Here is a 17821-nt window from a genome sequence, read left to right as displayed (position 1 = left end):
GTCTGAGACAGATAAGTGAAACACAGAAAAGCTTGGCTATAAAGCAATACAGAAATGCACAGTAGAATTTCAAGCATCATCAAAATACACTAAAGATTACAGTTTCCTCTCCATGTGCAGGTAGGGCTTCCATTAAAGCAAACCGCACTGAAGGGAAATAGACTCTTACATTAGGCATTCAATATTGAGCACTGAGAAAGACAAATGCACACTTGAACTGCTGAAAACTATTGAATCATTAGACAAAAACATTTCCATTCAAAACTATCAAGACAAATGGGATCTAATAACTGCTTATCTGTTGTTTAACCCTGCCCCACCCAACCAGCTAGAGCCCAAGTAGCCAGATATTTTCACCCAATGGCAAATTTAAGGACAGATACCGCAAAATCTTACTCTACTGAGTACTCTTTACTCATGTGGTTAGTCCTATTGACCTTAACTGGAACGGGATTAGGCCCTAGATGTATTTAGTTTGGTCTTGTGGATGTGGAATGTGCATTCATATCCTTAACACATAAGTGGTAAGTAAACACCAGCAGATTAGGGTTATGGAACTGTGTTAATGTACTTTAGGCATAGGAGACTACTAGAACCTAAAGGTCAAAATGTTCAAACTTGATTGCCTAAAGTCAGTCACCTAAATAAGAGAGGCCTGATTTTCAGATTTCAACTCACATTAAGTAGAGTGGCAGGTGTTTCAAACCTCTAAGAATCAGGCCTCTTATGTCTTGGGCAACACTAAGCACTTGAGAGTCCTCTGTTGCTTTTTACAGATCCAGACTAACACGGCTACCCCTCTGATACTAAGCACTTGTTAATTCTAAAAAAAAATGTAAGCGCTTATTGTTTGGGTTAACAAACCTAGTCAAGTATTAAGATACATACTTATACAGAAGTCCTACTATAAAAGATGAAATACAAAGAAAACAGTGCTCAATAACTTTTCAGATAGACAAAAACAAAAGTTTTATGTTTTGTTACAAATTCTTATTACTGATGAAAAGACTTCCTGATGTCAGGGAATATATATTAGACTCAGTAAAAAAATAAGTGGTGCTCAATTAGCAGGATAATATGAATAGTGTTTTTATTTTTTAAGGCAGATGTCCTTTGAAGCAACATGGGGACAGCTATCAGATTTTTTTTTTTTTTTTTTTTTTAAGGGTATAGCCTTCAAATGTTTCAGTACAATTGTCCCCCAAAACCATGAAGGTTTTGAATTTAGCACCCTGGATAAATCATCCATTAAGAATCTATATAAAGACTTGGATGTGTCTAAGTATTGGGTTATTAGTTTCCCCTCAACAAACCATTTTCTATTCTAATTGAAAAACAAATGCTCTTATAACTTTGAATTCTTTATTTCTGAGCCAGTTGGATACAGAAGTTGTGGAAAGGTAGCTTAATGCCTTACCAAACCACAAGTCAATCACTAATTTGAAGTCCAACTACCCTTACAGTACAACAACACTGGAAAAATTTGCAGGCATTTTTCCACACTAGTACAGTTCCACTGGTGCTACCAATGGTGGAAGCTGTTGCATATGCATGGTGCAGGTTCTGAGATATCATAAGTGACTCAGTGATAAAAATCCACACAGCTTCCAAGACTGGAAGCACAAGTGGAGGTGCGCTGTTGCAGAAAAATTAATATAAAATTTCCCCTATACCTAGAGCCTGTCTTCACTACCAGGGTGTGTCAACCTAAGTTACATTATTCCAGCTATGTGAATAACGTAGCTGGAGTTGACGTAGCTTAGGTCGACTTGCCCCAGTGTCTTCACTGCGCTGCGTCGACGGGAGACACTCTCCCGTCGACTTACCTTAATCTTCTCGGGGAGCTGGAGTACCAGGATCGACCGGAGAGCCCTCTGCGGTCGATTTAGTGGGTCTTCACTAGACCCGCTAAATCGATCCCTGCTGCATCGTTTGCAGCAGCATCAATCTCCCCGCAGTGAAGACCAGCCCTATGAAAGACGTATGATTATTTTGTTTCTGTGTTTATGGAAAGAAAAATTCTATGATGCTGTCTGGGGGTGTTAAATAATAATTTTTAAGAGCAAACAAAACCAAAAACCAAGCAAACAAAAAAAAAAACAACCCACAAATCATAAGAGGACTTTGTTCCAAAAAGGGAAGAGGAGTGATATGCCTACAGATTCTTTGATGAATAGTTTATACTATGTTCTTTGAAGAATGGTGTAGAGCAAAACTGAATACCAAATCAGACCTATAGTATGCTGAACAATGCCCAAGAACTCCACTAAGGAAGTGAGAACCTACAAGAGACCTTTCAGGAATACTGAGGGCAGGAAGAAGAAATAGGTTTCAGTTCCAAGTACGTAGGTAGTAGTATACCGATTGTTCTTCAGCACTGCCAACACCACACAGCTGTGTAAAATTCAGGATAAAGTATAAGTATGAATATAGTGTGTATTTCAAGTTACTGATGTACTATATTCTAATTCATCTGTTCAGCAGTACGATACCAAAATGTAATTAAATCTTTAAAAATTAAGTAGCATAATACTGTGAACAGGCCATTCATTCAATTATTTCAGATTTTTCCTAAGTCAGTTACATTATCTTTGAGATGTTCCAGAGTATGGAACAAAGCTGTCAAAAACAACAACAGTGCACAGCTTACACCGTTTTACTTGCACACACACACACGAGATTTTTCCAATGGAAATGTTCTTCAGTTATATTTGAAAGCACAATTAATTATACTGCTTGTCATTTAGCATTTGCTGTTGCTCACAGGCTCATCTTAACACTACCTTTCACTATGCACTAATGAAATTACTTTTTATAGCATGTACAATATTGTGAAACCAGAATGAAGAAATGCTTGTTCAAGCACGTGGATTTTGGCACTGAATCACAAAGCTATACTACTCCAGAGCTTCGTTCTGTGCAACAATAAGGCCCTTAAGCATGAAGGGCTCAATTCAGCAAAGTGTGAGTGCCCTCAGTTCCCACTCACTTAGGAATTGACAGTGCACTGCACCTTGCAACATCCAGCATAAATTTTAGATCTGGGTGGAAAATGTTTTTAGTTAGTTTTCTCCCATGGAAAATTTCAACAAAAACCTCCCCCTGTATCACCTTAGCCCAGAACCCACCAAAATAAATCCATTTTCATTGAAAATTTTGACAGAAAAATTTGACTTTTCATGAAAGAAACTAAAAGTTTTAGCTTTCAGCTAAAAAGTTTCAGTTTTCCCATTATACAAGTAAAATAAACCAGAAGCTATCTAGGAAAGCAGGTGCTTTCCATGAAAATTTTCACTCTCTCAAAAACCCAATTTCCATTAAAAACCCCTTTTTGACTGAAAATTTGTGACCAGCCCTAATGAATTTATTTTGCAGACATGAAGAAAGGATTTTTTAAAATATGGATGTAACTTGCACATACAGCTCTTAAAGAATATCTTCTAAAATGTTTCTGAAACATACAGATGTGCTATCTAAAATATTAATTTAATATTGTCTGTTGTAGCCAAAAAAACCACATACCGCTGACAGAAGCTTATATCTGAGTTGTTTAATGCATAACTAAGCAATTTTTGTACTTCCATAATGCTATGTACAAAGAAAAAGAAAGTGAAGAATAGCTTTATCTTCATAACTACAGAAATTCTCTTTTTGCCCCCCAAGTAACATAGCTGACACTAAGGGTACGTCTTCACTTACCGGAGGGTCCGGCGGCAGGCAATCGATGTTCTGGGATCGATTTATCGCATCTGGTTAAGACGCGATAAATGGATCACGGAAATGCTCGCTGTCGACGCCGGTACTCCAGCTCGCCGAGAGGAGTACGCGGCATCGACGGGGGAGCCTTCCTGCTGCGTCTGGACCCGCGGTAAGTTTGGACTAAGGTACTTCGAATTCAGCTACGTTATTAACGTAGCTGAATTTGCGTACCTTAGTCCGAAGTGGGGGCTTAGTGGGGACCAGGCCTCTGAATCTGATTAAGAAATAAAGACCAATTTTATACGTGCTGCAAGAGGTATGACTTGGTCTAATAGGTAGTTTCCATCATTATCTATTACTGTGTCTCCAACTGGTTTGGTTTAAATTCTATAAATTTGGACTAATCTAAGATTGTGCTTTGAATGTGGGAAAAATAAGTTCCCAAGGGCTTAAGATACCAGCCTTCTATTTTGTAACTTCGAACCTGAATCATATATAACAAGAGTGGCTGATGATATTCAGAATGGTTTCAAGTAAAAGAATAAGGCATGTGTATTTTCTTCTATAATTTTCATTTAAAAAGTGTTTAAATATTAATGTAGTGCTAAATGAATTAATTGATAAAGTACTAAGTAACTGATTTGGTTGCTGTTTCTTGATTAAAATAAATTTAAAATGTCTCAGAGAAAAAAAAATAGTGGAGGATACTTACATGTTTAAAACAGGTAACAGGAGCTGCTGTTAAATTATTGCTAGTAATGTAGTTACCCCAACTGAAACCTTCCACAGGGACAGCTGCTAAAAGAAAGTTATTTTGTTTAGGAAGCTGCACAAGGGGTGAACGGCAGATCTTACGTTTCCAAGAATTAGTTTCATTTCTATTATGCACAGTTACCTGTTTTAGTCTTCACTTGGTTCTGCAATGTAGCTTGGTACTGAGCATATGCTGCTAGTTTAGCCACTAAAGGTTGTTTCTGCAGAACTTTAGCCTTTTTAGTTGGAGGTTTACCCTAGGACAATAAGAGTTAAGTAAATAAAGCCTTTCAAAACTCCCAGCTGGAAATTTTCAAAAATGTGCCTTACACTACTACACAAAATCAGTTCTAAAGGTCCAAAAACATTACATAATTAATTTTGTAAACAAAATGCATCTCTCATGAGGCTATCCTGGTAGGCAAAAATTTTAACAAATAAAACAGAACACAGAAGTTGTCCATTCAAGTACCACATGAGCTACACTTAGCATCAGTATAGTTTAAACCCATAAAAGCAGACTCAAGGGAATGTGAGAAACATAATTTTTGCCTAGGTATGGAAACTTGAACAGCACACAGCATCAGCTGCTGTTCTACAGATAATGGGCAAAGGGACTAGACATCTGTAACTATCAAAAATATGACAAAGGCAGAATCTTAAAACTAATTCTGAGGGCCATATCATGGCAGTCATTAGGCAATACTCCCACAGACATTGGAGTTCCATGTGAGAGAAAATGGGAGAATATAACCTTGATCTCCTGCCAGCTGAGGTTTCAGTCTCTATTAATGTTATTTTTATAACACATCTATGCTAATTACCCTTTTAAATAAACTAATTTAACAAAGGGGAAAAAAGGAGAATTAAAACAGTTTACAACATGCCAAAGTTAATACAGCTCAATATGTCAATCTCTATACAAGGTCTTTTAAAAACCTTTTTGTGAATAAAGTGACAGCAATGGTTTCGCCACTGTGATCTGTGAAGCCAACAAGTACTTTGAGGCTAAATCTATGGATTATTCAGATGCCACACACTTAAATTTAAAGGAGTATCCAGCTCTTTCCACTGCAAGTGCAGTGGGCCCATGGCAGCAGAGTTTATTTAATTCCTCTGCACAAGCAAACTAAATACCCACAGGAAGTGCACCATAAGAGTTCCTTGAACAGCAACAGACAAGGCACAAGTGGATGAGAGCATCAGCCACTGCACAGATCTTCCCTTCCTCCACTGCCCTTGCCTGTGGACCACAGAAACTATTTTGGCTACTCAGTTGGTGGAGGGGCAGAAACTAGTTTCCCACAATCCCATTCAACGTATTTGCACAATCCACTCAGATTAGGTGGATTAGGTCAAGATTTGCTCCTTGACCCTTACAGAAGCGTTGATCTCTATTTTTGTTAGGTGAACACATTGCTAAGGTAACTTTTTAATTTTATTTTCCTGCAAGAGCTAAAAAGACCAGGTTTTAGGTTTAGAATTTACTCAACAGGAAATCTGCACTCAATGTAAACAGCAGATAAATAATATGATAAGTTTTGACTCACTAACACAGTTAGATTACTATGAGTTTACTAAAAAACAAACTAATTTTTTAAAAAACATGCATTAGCTCAGATAAGCATTTATCTGTCCAGTCTGGTTTATTTGTAAAACATGCAAGGGTAAGTATATAAACAAGATGGTTTCTGTACCGTTACCTGAAGTCTGGCCAGAATGCTGGCCTTCTTGGAGTTTGATGAATAACTTCTGGAGCACGAAACACTACAGAAACGCTTTGTCTTAGAGTAAAAAGCATCTCGGACACCGACCATCCCACACATCTCACAGGTGGCTAATCAGAGAAGAGAAAAGGCTCAACTATAAAGCACGATAAAAATTTTAGATTAAATGAGAAGTAAAACCCAAACATAAGGATTCCATCATGAAGGTCTTATGGTTTGCAGCCCCGCTTAGCTTTGACACCAAACCGTTTCTTAGTCCTTGATCTTACAAAGATTTACATGTGCTTAACTTCACAAAATGACTAGTCCCACTGACTTCAGTAGAACTACTCAAATGCCATGGTCTTTGTTGATTCAAGGTTGTAATGGTCCCCCCCAGTTTTCACTAACAGAAACTAATGACTCATCCAAAGCTGATCTTCATCCTTCATGCTACCCAGTTATAAGGTTAAAGAGACTTCAAGTGTGCGTCTGTGAATGCAGACTTCATCTGATGTTTACTACTCCCAACCCAAAATAAGACTCGTCTTTCTACTTTCCCTTGAATTACACATAAATCTCTCCCATGTATCATGGCCAGTCAACACCCTCATCCTGCTGGCATTACCCACTTTATGTGTTGCACTACCCAGTCAGCTCTAGGACATCCAGAGAAACAGAGGTTGCAGGTGACTTGTGCCACTGTGATGCCCAAAGTGGGTTTTACTGCTGGGCAGTATATATGTCCTATTGTTTTTCTATAATGATGAAGGCGATCTTCCCTCTTTCTCAAAATAGGGTGATTCCAAATATGTGGGGGCTGAACACTGTGTGCTGAAAGAGTGGACTTAATAGTGGTAAAGATATTTTACTAGAACATAAAGAAAACCAATATATAATAAATGCATTAATGCACTACAAAGTTATACAGTATAATGCAACTCTGGATTCACCTCCTAAAAATGTTGTTGTTAAAAGAGGGTTAACCCAAACTTTGAGAAGGAAGACTGGCTTAGCACTTTAACAGAAGCCTAAGAACTAAAACATATTAGAATACATTTACTTGATGTAAAAATAAAAATATATACATCACATATATTTGCATAGTGTCTTTCTTGATAAGTGAATAGAAATTATTTCTTGTTTCTGGTTGTTAGGAGTAAAAGTCTTCAACGGATCTGCTTTGTTCTCACAAAGGAGGAGTCAACGTGTGTTCTCAGACCCACACAAATGACACCTCAGGTTGAAATAAAACACAGAATATGGTGATACGAGAGCCCTGGGATCCAGCTGAAAACCCACAAACTCAATACCAGAAAATCTTTGTACTCACCCATGCCAGATTTACCATCTGGATAAGTATAGACCTGGCCATTATTCTTGATAATGGGGAGACTGGATGGTAAGGGAGCAACTTCTTCTTCACTCTCATCAGAGCTTGAGCTGCTACTAGTGTCCTCACTACAACTATCATAACCGTCAAACATCCCGAATGAGTCACGTCTCTTCCTTTCTGACCGTGAAGAATGCTCAGTCTAAAAAGCAAAACATAAAAACATAAGACAAATTAGAATACTCTTAATTTAAAGATTTTGGAGATGCAGTAAATTGCAGTCTGAATTAAAGTATCTTCTCTATAGACACAGAGAAATCAGCCATGTACCTGCTAATAAAATTGTTCAGGACTGAAAACTTCTAGAGGCAGAATTAGCCAGTATTTGATAGTTATATACAAGAAAAAAATCCTGTCTCATAACAGGCTGAAGAGTAATGTGACAAGTCAAAGCTCTTCTTTTGTTGACATCTCTTCAGAGTTCAGTAATCCAGGTACCTAGAGTATTGATAGCCAGTCAGAGCACATAAGCAAATGAGTGCATCCTAAATGGCTGCAGCCAAGTTCACTAAAAATTTAATACGCTTGTGTTGAGCTAAGTCACAGACCTTAAAAAGATTTGTTTGATCAGAGAGAAAGGATAGTCTATTGGGTAGGACACTAGTTTAGGATTTGGGAAACCTGTGTCCAAATCCCAGCTCCACCACAGACTTTTTGTGTGATCTTGGACAAATCACTTAGCCTCTCTGTGGCTCAGTTCCTTCTGTTTAAAATGTGGTACCTAAGATTGTAAGATGTTCAGATACTATGGTAATGGGGGCTATTATAAACGGCTTCAATAGAAAGGTGACTAATTTGTTACTTTTACATACAAGAAGAAAATCCTGCCTGATGGTAGCTCTTTCCTTTAACCACGTTATGAGGAAACATACACATGAGAAATTCACCGCTAGAATGGGAGAGGTTTCAGAAATTTGCAATGAAGACATTCAAAATGTATATAACAATAAACGTATTGATGTCCTATTTTGCTGAGCATCTAGAGTATATATTTTACATGCCATCTTTCACCTCAAAGGATCCCCAAATGCTTTTAAGAGACACTGAAATGTAACCACTACCAGAATGGAGGGCAAGAAATTACTGGTTGGGCACAATGCACAATAATCCAAACATGGAATTTTGGCCAAAGACACCAAGGCCCTATTCATATCCATTCCCCCTTAAAGTTCACACAACAGAAGACAATGGGCCTCATTCTCCTCTCACTTACCACCATTTTTAAATTGACAACTCCAATGAGCTGCATTAGTCCCAATCTACGATGGTGAGAAGATTCAGGCCCAGTGTTTGTTTAGTTATTGTTCTGTACTGCTTTCCCTTTGTGTTAACTGCTGAATGTTATCAGATACTTCTGTGCATCCACTAACCTGCCTTCATTTCCCTCCCACATACCTGCAATCACCAAAGAGGGAGAATCCCAAAGACTAACCATTTGTCTAGTGGTCCTTCCCTTGCACCTGCCAGAGACAGAATCACAGTCACAAGTCCATGCCTTTGTTGTGCATGAAGACAATATTTTACAGTAAATGTGCACGTTAAAATGTCATAACAAGAGGACACCACTTGCAGACCTCAAAACTGACATATTACACAAAATAGGTAGAAATAAGATGTAGGATTTACATCAGCTATTTCACTAGAAGATCTCAACGCATTTACAAACATTAATTATGCTTCACAACACCCAGGGATGTAGATATCCCCATTTTATAAAGGGGAAATTGAAGCACAAGGAGATTACTTCAGTTGTCTGAAGTTGGGCTGGAAGTCTGTGGCCAAACCAGGAACACCTCACCAAGTTGACTGCTCTCCACCCACTGGATATAAATTAGTAAGAACTGGTAAGGAGACAGATCAGCAGAATAGGGTAAAAAAAGAAATTCAATTATTTAAGTGTGGGTGGGGGAAGGGAGTGTTGCAAGATAGCTGAAAGAAACTCAAAGCTAGGTTTTGTCCCTGATATTTTTGATGAGCCAACCCTGCCTGAAAGTTGACGTGTTCACTAAAAGACTGGAAGTGATATTAAAAGACTGGATTTCACTTTCCTTTTTTACACTGGACATGCTCTCTGTACTGCTAGTTTTAAGACTTCTCTACAATAATTCCCCGAATCTTTTTCCTGATCAGCATGCTAGGTGACTGTTCCACTGAGAACATACTTATTTTACATTTGCCACCTGCTGGTCCAATCATCTAATCTGGTTGGATCGTCCCTACTCTGTGTGTCTTAGGACATTTGTTTCCCCCCCCCCCCGCTCTTTTTTTTTTTAAATGAAGATCCTCTACTCTTGCCTGGCAATATGCCTAAACCCTGGAATGGAGAGAACTTTTCTAATATTCAGAGAGGAATATAGTTTCCATACCACCCAGTCCTAGCCTCCCCACCACCTTAAAAGCTAAACAACCAATACGTAATGGGGTGAATACACATTTACCTCCCTAACAGCTCTCAAACTTCAAAAATTTCAACGCACTGTAAACTACGCAGAGATTCCTCAGTTAGTAATTCAAAATTATATTTTAAAAAATGACAACCAGGTAAGCCAAGGGAATTTTCTTACAGTCAGCAAGGCTGTAGGAGTGGAGCATTCTTGAACTAGACCCCAATTCGATCCAAACTGAAATCAATGGAAAAACTTGAATTGACTTCAAAAGACCAAGACCACATCAGGTCCTCACTGTCAGGAAAAGCCTCACCTGCAGGCCGTTATTTATTGCTATTATAAGCCAAAGAGATGCAAGCTCAGTTATTACCTCCTGTGTGTTAAAATTAAGTTAGCAATTGAACAACAGGTTGCCATGGATACAGTGTTCTAGTAACAATCCTGTTCAGTTACAGATCAGCACACTAACCAACAGGAAAGCAAGTCTTCATCCTCAACATTCCATTAGATTTGTAACTTCTTACAGTTAATGTTTAACACTGTATTGACCATAGCATCCAGTCTAGGCCAACCCCTCTTTGTCACATCAGTCACAGATTAAAGGAAACACACTAAGCAAAAATGTTTTAAATTAACAGGTTTCAAGAACACATGGAGCTATCAATCTATCCATCTTCAAAATGACCATACATATCAAATGTATTTACCAGTACATACTTGCTAAAGGTGGCATAACATTCCTCCTCCATAAATCTTGTACTTGGTCAAGCTGTCCCATTATATCTTAACCCACTGAAACATGGAAGTTTTGGTTTGGAGGGGAGGGGGCTGACTGTGTACGTTTAAAAAGAAGACTGTGGCCTCTAATAAAATATTTTTATTCAGAGTTTTGCCAGAAGGTGACTGGCATCTGTGTTTAGGGGAGAATTTGCTTCTAACACTCTTGGTGTTGATTAATCATTGGATGTGTATGCTCAGGGATTTAGATCAAATCTCAGGAAAAACTTCCTAACTGTAAGAACAGTAGGACAATGGCACAGACGGCCTTGGAAGGTTGTGGAAGCTTCTTCACTGGAGGTTTTCAAAAGGAGGATGGATAGCCATCTGTCTTGGATGGTTTAGACACAACAAATCCTCCATCTTGGCAGGGGGCTAGACTGCTAGATGACCCTTGCAGTCCTTCTAGCCCTATGATTCTAGGATTTGTGCAGCATACATTTTATAAACTAACAAAACTATAGTTTTTCCAAAAGGAAAAACATACACTTTCAAAATAACACCTCTAATGAAGAGTCTTACAGGCAAAAATATTTATATCATGCATAGCCCTTAAATATTTCATAAACCCATTCTCACTTGGTCAAATAACTGCACTACATGTCAAGACTCTAGAATCAATGTAGTTATCCATACATCAAGACCCAGATTTTCAGGATACTATCAGAGTGGGGAGGTGCATTAAAAAGTATACAATGAACAAATATTTATAATGTAAAACAAGCATCTGATCTATGCAGAGCTGCTGAACTACATAACAGATGTAGCCTATAAATAATGAGAAATGTGGCAACAAAGGAGTTAAGTCATGCCACAGGAATCTATAACTTACTCCTGCTGTATAGGCAGGGTGATATTTCTGGACAATGTGGTCTGAAAACACAAAAGGCTATAGCTAATAAAACAACAAAATCCATATTTCAATGGTTCAAACGAGAGATTAATTTGGCCTGGAATACGATTAATTAAAGAAAGATTTGTTTATGTTGGCTTCATACTTATTTTTTGGTAGAAGGAACTTACCCACATCTTTCTGTTGGGAGAGAAGCGACAATACAAAAGAACAACTCGAGCGTCCAGACCCAGGAGGAAGTGTTGGCACCCTTCTCTTTCCTAGTCTCTCCTTTTCTTTTTAGGTTTCGATCTTTACTTTGAACCACTCCAAGATGCCTGCAGCTAGATAAGGAAGTGAACTTGCATCGTGATTCCACTTCTGTGACTTCGATTCCCTCGTGGCATTCATGATGATCACTAGTCTATTTCATACTGTCTAGGGGGAAACCTGCTAAGATGCAGGAGCATTATCCTAATAAATTCTGTTGTTTTTCCCCATTCTATGAACTAGCCCAAAGTATATTTCTTCTGTTGCCTTTTCAAAGCCAGTTACCACTACTAAAAGTAAACCTGACTGGATACAGCTGTGGGGATTCCCTCCCAAATCTACAAGGTGTCTTAGTGTTCAAGAATATTTTCCTTTCCTTAAGAAGTCATCTTGTATGCTCACTTCCAGAAATCTCAAAAGCTCTCAGAATTTTCAGGCTTTTGAAGAGCTACATACAACAGACAATTAATGCTAGGGTGACCAGACAGCAAGTGTGAAAAATCAGGACAGGGAGTGAGGGGTAATAGGAGCCTATATAAGAAAAAGACCCAGAAATCGGAACTGTCCCTATAAAATCAGAACATCTGGTCACCCTATTTAATGCTGAATAGCCTTAATATTTACTTATTAGAGTGTGATCTATGGATCTTGTCCAATAAGTATAGCAATAGGGGAAAGCATATATATTCAGGAGAAATTTAGGGAGACAGAATGCAATTTATTGAAACTGGAATTTTTCCAGATCACATCTAGCACCTCTACTCTTGCAAGGTGTGCCACAGACGCCTCCTTTTAATATCTTGTTGAAAGACAGAATCTGCTGCAGCATAAAAGAAGAGTACTAGTTCTAGAACCACTGATACTGCTTCCCCCAGGACTTGGGTTCGCTTAGATTACAAGACCTGCCATCACAAACCTAGGCGGAATAACTATAAGCAGAAGGGGACCTTCTTTCAGATTTGCAGTCAAGTACCTTAGTAATAATCAAAAAGTGGAAAGGACAGGCTGAAAGCACTGAGGTTTGGATAACTTACTCTTTTTAAAAGTCTGCCTGAAACTAACAGCAGTTTTAATTTTCTCAAATAGAATTGTATCCCATTATGTAATTGACCATTAGTACATAGATATACATGGTCTGAACTACACATGCAAAAAGGAAGGAAAAACCTAAGCACTTTTCGATGCTGGATTTAGCAGGAAGCAAGAAAGTTTGCATCAATGTCAAAATTAGGATAGGATAAAGGCCAGGTAGCTTCACCTACTGACAGCATAACAGAAGGGAGCATGCTGAGAGTGGGAAGAGTCTGGGACCGTATAGAGTTTTTTTTAACCTCAGTCAGCGGGAAGAATGGTAGCACTGCAGAAAGGTGTCTTACTAAAGTAGTGTTGGGGGAAACAGCACCAGAGACCGGTATGCTAGCACTGGGAAGTCACAGCTGCTGGAAAGAAGGTACTGGATCTGGAACTTTGGGCACATAGGCTGTGGCTTGCTTCCTTAAAGGGATTATGGTCTCCTCAGCAGAAAAAGGCTTTTGGAACACTGAAAATGCATGGGGAAATGGGACCGAATGCAGCTGCTGGTGAAATAAATACCTATGTGGCTTTTAAAAAAAACGGTTTAATCTGTGCCTTCTACGACACAACCCTCTGACCCACCAGTGAATGCCTGGTAACATACAGCCTATCTATCTGTATGAAATATCTGAAAACACATAACTATTCTAATAATCAAGTGGTATCACACCAAAAGTTAACATCTTCTCCCCTCCCTAAAGCTGGCCATGCAAATGTGTCTAAATTGCTATGTGCCAATCAGATAAGTGGAAATTATAGTCCCTACAATATGCAATTATCTGATCTGCATAATAATAATAACTGCATGTAGAAACTAAGCATATTGACTGCATGTGTTCTTTGTACACAGTAGTGTGCTGTTCCTTTTTTTTTTTTTAAATTGGGACCATCTACAATGCTACTGAGAAAAGTACCTTAAACAAGCCAGAACAGAACACAAAACTAAGCAAAATAAACAAATTACCACAACATCCAATACATAAATACTTCATCAAAAAACTTCCTAAACTGTGTCATTTTGGAAACTGAACTCCTGTCATGGCAGACCATCATGGGCAGCAAATTCCAAAAGGTGAAGGTCTTCAACTGAGAAAGTCCTACTATTGAGCCTGGGTAGCTTGACAGCAAGAACATCATGGCTGCGCTTAACTGCCATGACAGGACAAGATGAAAGTGGAGGTGTGGGGGTAGGGTCTAGAGAATCCAGGTTCAAGACCATCCAGACTGTTCAAGAACTGCTTACGGAAAAAAACAAGGAACCTGCGCAGAACTTTGAACACAGTTTATGAGCTGCTAAAGGCCTATCCAACACAGAGGTTGGCAGCTGCATCCTACTTCAAGCTCAGTCTGCAGGTGATGTTCAAAGCTAACCCTAAGTACATTACACAGAGAGGAGGTGAATGTGGCATGGATCAACGCTTTTGTATTAAAGAATCGGCATAACCTTTAGGTCGGGGCACAGAAGGCCACCACTGCTACCCAGTATCCAGAAGCAGTAAGTAGTTAAGCAAATATTCTCAACTATCAGACACTATCTCTATGCAACATTTCTCTATATGTTAGAAGAATACTGCGGTATACACATTCCTTCTAGTCAAGAGACCATTGACATTATAAGCAATGATCTCAGTCCTAGCTCTGGGCTTGATCAAACTCTAAACCAGTGGTTCTCAACCAAGGGTACGGTACAGGGGGTATGTCAACTCATCTAAACACTTGCCCAGTTTTACAACAGGTTACATAAAAGGCACTAGCGAAGTCAGTATAAACTAAAATTTCATACAGACAATGACTTGTTTATACTGCTCTATACGCTGAAATGTAAGTACAATATTTGTATGCCAACTGATTTATTTTATAACTATATGATAGAAATGAGAAAATAAGCAATTTTTCAGTAATGTGCTGTGTAATTTTTGTATTTTTATGTCTGATTTTGAAAGCAAGTAGTTTTTAAGTGAGGTGAAACTTGGGGATACACAAGACAAATCAGACTCCTGAAAGGGGTACAGTAGTCTGGAAAGGTTGAGAGCCACTGCTCTAAACCACACAAAAAATTGAACTGGTTATATTACAACAGTTTATAAATCAAATCTGGTCAAAACAACTTTTCCTACAGCAACTTATTAACAGTAGGAAATGCAAACAATTAAGCAGCAATCTAAAGGTAACATGTGACCAGCTTTAAACAAACAAACAAAAAACCCACACCTCTCTATTTTGGATTCCCTGGAATCCCATACCTGACCTACAAGTTTTGGACAGGGGATTTTGAGACATTTACAAATATAATTTCTATCTGAATGTTTTACAACCTTTCAGGGTCCCTTCCAGTTCTATGAGATAGGTATATCTACATAAAAGTAACATGTCGAATGACTAGCTGAAGAGCTATAGAAATACACTTTTCTCTTCAGTGTGTATATTTGACATCACTCTTTATAGTTGGTTTCCCCTGTCTGTTTGGCTTGCTGCCTCCATTTTATGGGCCTTTTGCAGAGCAACAGGGAGAGAAACTAACTTAGCTGCCATTTGACAGTGCTCAGCACCTTGCAAAATCAAGCCGAATTTTATGGATTAAGGGAAAAAATGTAAGACCAGGAACACAAATCCTTAAACACTTTAACCTATGTTCCCCCATCCAGCCATTTATTTTGATAAAGTAAAAACTAAGGAAATCTTGCCTCCATGTCCCATATCTAAGTATTTTCAGGACCAAAGCCTAAATTATTTGTTCCTTTGTATGTTAAATAACTTCCCAGCTAGGAAACTTATCCTCCCTATATTTTCCAGTAGTGTGCGTTATCACTTGCTCAAAAAAGCTAGTTAAAACTGACTATATACCGCTGAATTACAAAGCTGCTATTTTATAGACAAAGTTACCTCCCCCCCACTTGTAAGGCAAGTTTGGCATACAGATTTAATTTTCTTCTAGGTTCGTTACTTAATACAACAACAACAAAAAATCTGAAGTATAATTGTGTTGTTTACCTCATCTTGAAGCTTTGAGACCTGTGTGAGACTCCCTGACACTAAAAACATCAAATCACTAGGCTGCCTCTCAAACTTTAAATGACAACTTCCCCATAAAAGGAATGCAAACTTTTAAAGGGACACGATCAATTTAAATATGGCCCAACATGTACATTTTGTAAGAATAAGGTTTTATAAAGACCACCATCACAAACAGAACTGGTTAATAATTTTTTTTTTTTTTAAGAAGTCTACTATAACCAGCAGCTCTTTAAAACCAAGAAATTTCATGCAGTTCCTGGAAATCCAACTGCTACAAACCTGAAAGTGAAACTAGCTTCATAGTCATATTGCTCAAGCTGAGAGAAATGCCAAAGGTAAACGAAACTATAAACTAACACACTGAATTTTTTAAAAGTAAAAGCATTTTAAAAATCCAAAGTTGTCATTAGTAACATAGGTAAAGTGACTGCAACATTTGAAAAATATAGTGTCTCATTAAACCCTCATTGCAAAAGCCTTATTTCCAAAAGGGATAATACTATAATAAAAAAAATATTATCCCCAACCGGCTCCCCCACCAGTGAATGGGAATCAGGAGAAGCCTGAATTGTTCAAATAACGATAAAAAGAAGAAAAAACCCAACCCATTGCTATTGTTTCTGCTTGTCAGGAGAGCCTGCAGAGACCTGCAACCTACTACAATCTTCTAGGGAGAAGGGATCACAACAAAAGGTAACCTGTCTGAGCAGGGTTGTGCTGTCCTCCCCCACATTACCAGTTTCTCTCCTGGTGATGACAGATATTGCAATGTATTTCAGCGAGATATTAAAAGTCTCTCTCATAACACCGCGGAACACTCCCCTCCACTTCGCTCATTCACTGTCCCAGCAGGAGTCCCTCCTGGTAATTCTATATCCAATGTATGCAACCTACTCTGCATTTGCTGCAACCTACTCTGGTGGCATAGTGTGCTCCAGAGCTGCTATGCGGATTAAAGTTGCACGACTAAAACTCCTAGCGAGAGCTCTCCCAGGAACTAAGGAAAGCCTGGAAATTACCGCAGGAGGAATCGCAACAAAAGCAAGCAGCGAAGCAGCCCCGGGATCAGAGCTGCAGCCCTCCCCTGCCCGCAGGCACACACGAGGGGGCCGGGAGGGGCGGAGAATCCGGAAAAGAGGAGCGCAAAGGAGCCTCAAGCCCCAGAGCTTGGGTGCTGCGGTTCTCTTCCCTTCTCACACAAAGCCCCAGTGCTGTCCCCGGACTCCTCCCCCGCCAGCACCCTCGTGCGCCGGCGGCTCCCTCCCCTCCCCTCCCACCTGCACACGGGGGAACTGCCGCCGCCGCGGGTCCCCTCCGCTTTGCCCCCTGCCTCCAGCCAATACAGACAAACGAAACAACAGCAACAGCAGCGCGAGGGTGCTCCTGGCTGCTCCCCTCCCACCCCAATGCTGCGGCCAGCACAGCTGCTCCGCTCCCGCCCCCAGACACAAGGCGAGCTCCGTCTCCCTCCCACACTGTTCCCACGGCTGCTCGCTGCCCTCCCCACCTAATAAGCTCCGAGCCCCCCCTCCCGCCCCCGCACTGCCCCTGTTGCATCCCGTCCCCGCAGCCCCACGGCTGCTCCCCACAAGCACTGCACACACACACCCCCGGTAAGCCAGGCGAGCCCACCGCAGCGGCGGCCGCTGCCCTGCGTCCCCCCGGGGCTGTGCTACTCACCAGGTCCTTTGTGTTTTCCATCAGGCCCTCATGGGCAGGGGATGCCTGCTGCTCTCCCCCCCTCCTCTCTGCTCAGCCCCCTTCTTCTCTCCCCCCTCCCCTCCGAGGGGCAGGGCCCGGCTGGGACAGGAGGTGGCCTGGAAAGTTCAGCCTCTCACTCAGGCAGAGAAAGAAATTCAACTCCCTGCCCAGAATATCAACAACATTAGCATAACGGCAGCGCGCACGCGCCGCG

At 39.9% G+C, this 17821-nt stretch overlaps 1 protein-coding gene across 7 annotated transcripts in view; it reads right to left on the bottom strand.

Moving 5' to 3' along the window:
- MBTD1 (mbt domain containing 1) overlaps positions 1–17637 on the bottom strand; it is a 55029-nt gene extending 37392 nt beyond the window's left edge. The window contains exons 1-6 of one of the 7 annotated variants that reach the window (XM_054047401.1): positions 11739–12339; positions 8947–9011; positions 7492–7693; positions 6150–6289; positions 4595–4709; positions 4412–4497 (exon numbers count right to left, since the gene is read on the bottom strand). In XM_054047401.1, the coding sequence (XP_053903376.1) occupies positions 4412–4497; positions 4595–4709; positions 6150–6289; positions 7492–7645 (495 nt within the window). In that variant the 5' untranslated portion in view covers positions 7646–7693; positions 8947–9011; positions 11739–12339. Of the gene's footprint in view, positions 1–4411; positions 4498–4594; positions 4710–6149; positions 6290–7491; positions 7694–8946; positions 9012–11738; positions 12340–16925; positions 17034–17586 lie in introns of those variants that run through there. The other 6 variants (XM_054047396.1, XM_054047397.1, XM_054047398.1 and 3 more) reach the window with 6 other exon arrangements.
- Positions 17638–17821: the final 184 nt, after the last annotated feature.

Source organism: Malaclemys terrapin, chromosome 13, assembly GCF_027887155.1.
Source record: "Malaclemys terrapin pileata isolate rMalTer1 chromosome 13, rMalTer1.hap1, whole genome shotgun sequence".
Lineage (NCBI taxonomy): Eukaryota > Metazoa > Chordata > Testudines > Emydidae > Malaclemys > Malaclemys terrapin.
This window is presented reverse-complemented; position numbering and strand designations above follow the sequence as displayed.